The 8291-nt window shown below is 44.7% G+C and overlaps 1 protein-coding gene across 1 annotated transcript; it reads right to left on the reverse strand.

Moving 5' to 3' along the window:
• Positions 1–280: 280 nt before the first annotated feature.
• Positions 281–5989, reverse strand: LOC119337446 (COP1-interacting protein 7-like). Its single transcript, XM_037609588.1, has 10 exons — positions 5526–5989; positions 5011–5190; positions 4811–4931; positions 4679–4712; positions 4170–4222; positions 4017–4078; positions 3564–3716; positions 3125–3321; positions 1201–2720; positions 281–809 (listed from the first exon to the last, which is right to left on the reverse strand). The coding sequence occupies exons 1-10, from the start codon at positions 5582–5584 to the stop codon at positions 525–527; spliced, it is 2664 nt and encodes an 887-aa protein (XP_037465485.1). The 5' UTR covers positions 5585–5989; the 3' UTR covers positions 281–524.
• Positions 5990–8291: the final 2302 nt, after the last annotated feature.

Below are 8291 nucleotides of genomic sequence, written 5' to 3' on the forward strand. Positions count from 1 at the left end.
GTTGTACTGTCATGATTAAAGATGAATAGATTAGAAGTTTTCTCGAAAAGAAAAAAAAACTATGGAAGAACCAGTTCACCCACAGCGGTTGGATTCTCTTGTTGAATAAAAACTCTCATTTTCCCCTAAAAAGGAGGTATCAACACTATGGGAATTTGAAGAGAGAAAAGAAAGAGAATATACCCATAAACCAATTCAGCTGATCCACAGATATTCATGCAAGTCATTCCTCGGCGTATATATACAATCATACGTATATACACCAGAACTAGTACACAGCTTTTCAGATCAATATGTCCAATCCACAAGTATATACTAGAATTAATGTGTAGATTGTAATACAACGCAAATGACAGATTATACAAACAAACTGCTTACAAACAACTCCGTCGTAATATACAACAATGTGTAGATTATGTACTAGAAATCAACAGACCAAAAAAATTTAATCAATACAGATCGAATTATTGGCCTCATCAATCAGTCAACAAAACCAAATAAATACTCCCCAAAGCACAAGGACCTTATTGCGGCAAGCTTCTTCTCCGTGGGTGGTCCGCGGTCGCTGACTTGTGGTTCAAAGTTGAAGCATTGGTTTTAGGTTGAGCAAGCTTTTTCAATCGCTCAATCAAGGATTCGGTTGTGCCGCCACTTTTCTCCTTTTTCATCTCAGCCAAGGATGAGGTTGACTTGCTCACTGCGCTTGCTTTAGCTGTGGTTTTCTGGGGATTCGATGCGCCGCTTCTTGCAGCAATCCTCTTTTCCCTCTCTTGCTTAAGCCTTTCCAGCCGTTTCATCTGCTCCGCTTCCTGAAAATATTTATTTACAACAACAAAAAATCATCAGCGGTTTGAGCAAATGTTTCCTGCTGAAAACTGCAATTCTGCTGATGCATACAAATGACATTCTCCACCACATTTTTTGCCCTATTATTTGCTTCTAGGTACTGGTCTTCTACTCTAGTGACACATATGAAAAATATGGCATTCAATACATGTGAGAATGGTGGGGGTATTAATTTAATTTTGCCACACCAGAAGGACATAGATAATACTATAGCACTCTGTTGTATATAGATTCAATTTGGTCACTTAAAAATATGCGATGAGGACGATAAAAAAGAGTAAACTAATCATGTGGGGCAGAAGAAAAGAATAAACTGTTTAATATATAAAATGTATAAAAGTAAAACATCAATACCAGCTCCTTCTTTTCCTTTTGAAGGCTCACTTTGTACGCCCGTAGGTTTTGCGCACGTTTCTGTGCATCAGTTAGTGGTCCTTTGGGCGCTGACAATCTCCTTGCTGAGGCATCCTTCCTTCTTTTATCCACGCCCTCCTGTGAACCTCTAAGCTTCTTATCTTTCCCCGGCATCTTTTCTTCACCCTCAACACAAACGGATAAATCCTCTGCATTTGCATCTTCAACGCTGACGTCATGCTGAATCTGCATGTGGCTGTCATAGTCCATTGATGGGTCATATCCAAATGAAACATCTTCAAATCCACGCTCTGGAATCAACTCATCTGGCTCATAGAAAAGTTCAGCTCCAGCCTTAGCATCTGATGTTTTCTGAACACTTGAGCCAAGCTCGGCATCTATGTCAATGGCAGTACGGCCGGCTGCTCCAAGATTATCCTGTGAGTTGGAGGTAACAGGTATCATGAAGGACTCATCGCCCATACTGTGCACATTCTTCTTTTCCTCTAGAGGAGTGGGTCTCTTGTAATGCGCCTCGGCAAGGGGGTCCAAGGAGCTCCTCCTGTCCATTGAGTTGTCCTGTCCATAAACCATGAAGTCATCATTTGCCCCTCTTCTGTATCCTCCACCTCCAGCTTCTATCTCCTTCATGCCACCATCCACAAAGCTCCGACCTTCCGCAGACATCATAAGTTCATCACCAGACATCATCTGCCTGGCCCTAATTCTCCCGTTGGCTGAACTGAAAGACATCGCATGCCGCTCATTGACATCGGCAGAACCTCGCTCTGATAAAAGAATAGGATCATCAATACTTCTTGTGGTCTCTTTCCTCCTAGGTGGTTGTGGTGCCTCTCTTTCACTGGCGAACATGTCCGCGTCATTATGATCTCTTGTCTTCTCTTCATCTCTGAGCAAGAAATTCTGGAACGCATTCCAGTTTCCTTGATCTCCATCTTGCTGCCCATTAGACATTCCATCCTTGGTGTACTCATCTTCAGACTCAACAGTGGTTTTCTTATCCCCTTTTTTCTTCGAGCTTGAGCGCTTATGATGATTCCTCTTGCTGGATTTTCTGTGTGAATCGTCACTATCTTCTGATGCCACATCAGAGCCTGATTGCGACTCACTCTCTGATGACCCATGCTTCTTCCTTGATGTTACATTTACATTGCGTATGACAATTACATTAGATTTCTTCTTGCCCGAGCGATTGCCCTTTTTACTCGACTTGCGGCCATGAGAACTCTCCCTCTCTGAACCACTTTGGTCATCACTTTCATCATCGGAGTTGTCAAAGTCCTTGCTATCTGCTGAGTGCCTCCTTGATAGTCTCCTTTCTGAACGGTTGTACCTGGGATCATCCGTTGGGGGGTAGGGAGGAGGGTAATATGGGTTCGCCCCAGGGTAGTATGGTGGCATGCCTTGCATGGGATAAGGAGGATGCATTGCCCATGGTGGATATCCTGATTGATATGGACCATGATGGGGAGCTCCTGGGTGCTGAGGTGTCCTGTGATCTGTCAAGCAACAGAGAAATGATTCCTCAGATCCAAGTTCTCTCTCACAGTAAAAAAGAAAAAGCAAAACATGAATCGATTGTGTATGCAGATTGACAAAAAAGGGTACAAATTCAACATGCCTGGACAATAATAACGGAAAATTGTCGTGTAAAAATAAGCAGAAGGCAGCAATATATTAGGAACAATTTGGGTCACAATTTTCAGATAACAGAAAACTCAAAATAAAACATTGTTATAGGCTATGGAAGAAATAAAGTGAATGGTTCTTGTGAGCATTTGGAAAGTACAAGTACAAATACAAATACAAAACATACAAAATCCGCTTATCAACTACAAAGATACTAAATACAAACAAAGTGAGCATTTGGAATGTAGTAAGTTAAGTCATGGCACCAACATACCAGCTTTAGCAGCATCTTCGCCATTTGTATCTCCATTAGAGACAGACATTGTTTCCTTATCTCCCATTAACATAATGCCAGCAGCATTGAAGGGAGGAAATTCAGAACGTGCAGACATAGCTTCAGGTTCAACATCAATCCACTGTCCAGTTTCATGTTTTTGCCTCCACAAATCAATGAACTGTGTGCACGCCTTCCTATTAATTGATAGCAAATCAATGAACGTGTTAGCGCAACAGATTTGATACTAATGCACTCACAGAAATTGCTTAAGCTACTTGTGCATTGCAACAACATTCAGCAAGACTGTATACTCAGCATCAGAATGGAATGCAATAAATTATGCAGTTCTCATATGGAGTGGGCGCAAATTAATCAGCAGCCTCAGGTTCACATCATCTACATGAATATATGTCATATCCAATGGAAAGATACTTACATCAAGCGTGAAGCACCAAAACGCTCTGCAAATGAGATCAAATATATCAGGTTGTCAATATCAAACCCAGCAGCTACAGCACGTGCAAAGGCCATAGCCTGCTCTTTACGTAAGACAGTCTTGCGAGTCTCCAGCACTCTGAGAAGCTGAACTCTGCAAAACATTGTAAAATAAATAAATCCATTCACACCTTACCGCAATGCAGATAAAAAGGAAATTCCAAAAAATAAGACATCATCCCAGAGAAGTGCAGATAAGGTAATCAAGGAGCTGAATTTGACTGTAGAATGAGTGTGAGAACCGTTGATTAGATAAAAAGCATAGGCTACTCCATGGAAACAAAACAAAAAATAAGACAGTAGTTTCTTCATGTAATCAAGAAAAGAATGTGAGATATAGAATGCCTTTAAGGAAAACATCATGGAGAAAAGGGGGGCTTATGCAGATAAATACTTTGAATGCTCCTCGTGTACTCCAGTGTCATTCTGCAGTGGAGATGCTGGATGTGTGTCAGGCTGTCAAAAATATGAGAGTTATAAGCCCCTCTTACCACGACACATTCACATGGCGAAAAAACAGTTTTATTACCTATTGACACAGCCATACCTTGTACAGGACGAGTGCCTTATCACCATCTGGATCATAACTTGTCTTGCTGCCTGTAAAGGGATATGTCAGGTATATTTATCGACGGAAAACGGGATGCAAAATCATGTTTCAGTACAGATCAATCTATCATCAGAAAACATATATATTTCCCCTGCACTTTTTTATGGAGTTGCGAATCGTCCTGAAAACTTGTGCACTTAATGATGGTTAGATCCATCACAGAATAATCAGCTTCCAATATAAGTTAGGTAAAACAGAACAGAATGGAATGTATAAACAGGAATAAAGACAGGCCATGCATCAAACATAAATATACTTTTAAGCCATCCACTATCATGTACTACCACAGCTGTGAATGATGGTACACCGCACCAAACTCCATAACGAATGATAGATTCTAAAGAAGCAGCACTGCATTTCCAGCTACGAATAAGCATTGCTGAAGATTTCTTGGTAGACATTGTGACCATGCAAGGAATGAAATCGGTAGCATCTCTTATACATACCTTCCATGGAGGAGTCCACATTATGGCCTTCTGCCTGGCAAATCACAAACAGAAACATGTCACTGTTCTGCTATTATTTATCTCAACAAATAAACAGGTACACAATAGAATAGATGATAATCCTGCACTTACAGATTTGAGTCCAATATTTGCATTGTTCTGGACAGCGATGGCATCCTGGAGCTGCAGTATCTCGGACTCGATGGTGGTGACCCGCTCCAGGACCTCCGGCGTGCTCACGAACCGGACGAACCTAATGCCAACAGGAAGCAAACACCACCGTCAGTGTCTGCAACCGGCAGACAAACAAACACGACCGACAGAGGACGAACCTCTGGATGGTGCCCCTGGTGAACCATGGCGCGTCGGCCCCCGGATCCGGCTGGAGCAGGATGGTGTAGCCTCCCTTAGCGATCTGCTCCTGGGCGACCTTGAGGTGCGCCACGAAGGGGTTGAGCAGGCCGGAGGCGATCTTCTCCTTCCTCCCATTCACCACCACAACCAAATCACACCTAGAAACAAGAAAGGGGGGAGAAACAGAGAATTCGTTATAATGCTACTACTACCGCCACACACACACACACACACACACACACACACAAGAAATTGTTGCAGATGCCAATGAAACCAGTAAGCTTGAGCAATCAGCAGAAGACAAAATCAGCAATAAGTATGAATGGTATCTATCTCCTCCTGGATCTACCACCTGTAGCAACAGAAAGAGCAGAGCTTTGGGCATTCCCATCTTTGGTGGCGGCGCAACAGCAAAGATGGGGAATTTGGTTTGGTGGGCAGATCCGCCCCTGATGGTATGGGGAATTGGGAGGTTGAGCTTGAGTGGCGTTACCTGGTGCGGGTGGGGGTGAGCTGGAAGGCCGCCGAATCGAGCCTCGCCTCCGGCCTCATCGCCGTCGCCGTGGGTGGGGGTGATTCTTCAGATCTTGCGGCAGCCAAAGATGTAGACCCAAAAATGGCCAAGAAGAAGTGGGGATTTGGTTGGATGGGGGCGCTGGAATCCGGGAGCAGGAGCAGGAGCAAATGCAGCAGGCAGGTAGGGATTTGGGACAAGCAAGAACAAAATTCAAGAAGGAAACTCTTGGAGAAAATCCTTCCTTGTGCCCTCTCCCTCCTAGGAACAGTTACAGAGGATGCAGGGAGGGGTAAAATAAATAGATAAATAAATAAAATGTGGGGAGGGGAGGAGAGAGCAGAGGAGCAGTGTGCTTGTGCTCTGGTTAGTGCGCGAAAGCTGCTTTGGTTTGGGTTTGGTAGCAAGAAAGGGAATTGAGGCTGTCCATGTCCAATCCAACCTGTCCGTCGTTGACGGTGAGCTTCTGATTTATATTCATCCTTCTCAGTTGCCCTATAGAGAGGAAAGGAATCAAGTTGTGATTTTCGGCGGATTTATTATGCCTCTAAGGTACTACCAAGTATTTCACTCTGTTATTGTAAGATAATGAAAAACATTCATTCATTTATTTATTTATTTATTGTTGGATCGGCCACCAACACCCTAATAAGATGGCATGCTTTGGATTCTGTTAATTTCACTGTACTGTACTGTACTGTAGAACTAGAAGGACAAAGAGAGAGGACAGACAGGCCTATAATGTAAATGGAAGTATGTGAGCAGTGACAGAGCATAAAAACAACAATCAACCATGTGATGTGATGCGATGTGAGGAGCAAGTGCCATGCCAGCCAGGGGGTTATGCTGCTCATTTTGGCTGGTTGGCTAATTAAGCTGGTGGTGAGACTAAAATTAAGATTAAGAGAGAGGGAGAGCCAACAAGAAGCTTCTTTTTGCTTTGCTTTGCTTTGCTTGCTGCCTTTTTAATTTGGTGGTTGAGTGTTTTGGTCTTGATGGACAGATTCTTATATTCTTTGCAGCACCAGCACCAGCACCAGGAGGAGAGATGCCATTTTGCTTATGGAACAATCAGATAGATCTGATCTAGGACGTGTTTGGTTTCTTTCTTTCTCCAAAAAACCAGAAAACTCACTGCCTTGCCTCTGCATCGAGCAATGCAGACAACCATATTTATTATATTATTCAACAGAGTCTGACAAAAACAAATAAGTGGATCAGTCTCTAACCACACACCATCTAATCTGGTGGATTCACCAAGCCGCCCCACGACCAGCCGAGATTATCAACTAGTCTTCAGTGCGCATCACATACGCACGCTCCAGAATATGTTGGCGCCATCTTGAGGAGAGATCCACACATTAACCTTCTCAGGCCCTACTATCATAGACACCGCCACGACACCAAACAGCACCAACATTCTGCACGCATCCATCAACACACGTCTGTCGTTGAGGGAGTCCTGGATTAGGGGGTCCTCGGACGGCCGGACTGTTGGACTATGAAGATACAAGATTGAAGACTTCGTCCCGTGTCCGGGTGAAACTCTCCTTTGCGTGGAAGGCGAGCTTGGCAATTCGGATATGTAGATTCCCTTATCTGTAACCAACTCTGTGTAACCCTAGCCTCCTCCGGTGTCTATATAAACCGGAGGGTTTAGTCCGTAGGACAAGAACAATCATAATCATAGGCTAGCTTCTAGGGTTTAGCCTCTACGATCTCGTGGCTAGCTTCTAGGGTTTAGCCTCTACGATCTCGTGGTAGATCAACTCTTGTAATACTCATATCATCAAGATCAATCAAGCAGGAAGTAGGGTATTACCTCCATAGAGAGGGCCCGAACCTGGGTAAACATCGTGTCCCCCGCCTCCTGTTACCATTAGCCTTAGACGCATAGTTCTGGACCCCCTACCCGAGATCCGCCGGTTTTGACACCAACATTGGCGCTTTCATTGAGAGTTCCACTGTGTCGTCGCCATAAGGCTTGATGGCTCCTTCAATCATCTACAATGATGCGATCCAGGGAAAGGTTTTCCTCCCTGAACAGATCTTCATATTCGGCAGCTTCGCACTGCGGGTCAACTCGCTTGGCCATCTGGAGCAGATCGATAGCTACGCCCCTGGCCATCAGGTCAAGTTTGGAAGCCTGAACTACACTGCCAACATCCGTGGAGACTTGATCTTCGACAGATTCGAGCCCATGACAGGTGCACCCTATAGCCACGATGAGCGTGACCTAGATCTGTCATCGGACGGTGTTCAGGAGATCCCACCTACAGCTGCCTTGGCTTTAGATCCAGTGCAGATCGTGCCATCCGAGGACGGGGGGATGGACCCCGCCACGGAAGCCACACACTTAACGGCGATAGAGCCGAACACAGATTTCACTTCCAATGAGGTATGTGTCATCGGACCCCCGGACTCATCTCCGGCCATAGACTCTGAACCGCGTGTATCCGCACCCATCGGATCTAACTGGGCGCCGATCATGGAGTTCAGCTCCGCGGATATCTTCCAGCACTCGCCCTTGGGCGACGTGCTAAACTCATTAAAATCTCTCTCTTTGTCAGGAAACTCTTGGCCGAACTATGTCCGGCTTGAGTGGGAAGCGGACGACGAAGGAATTCGTTACCCACCCACCACCCACTTAATAGCCACTGTCGACGACTTAACCGACATGCTTGATTTCGACTCCGAAGACATCGACGGTATGGACGACGATGCCGGAGAAGAAAAGGAACCACC

Source organism: Triticum dicoccoides, chromosome 7B, assembly GCF_002162155.2.
Source record: "Triticum dicoccoides isolate Atlit2015 ecotype Zavitan chromosome 7B, WEW_v2.0, whole genome shotgun sequence".
Classification (NCBI taxonomy): Eukaryota; Viridiplantae; Streptophyta; class Magnoliopsida; order Poales; family Poaceae; genus Triticum; species Triticum dicoccoides.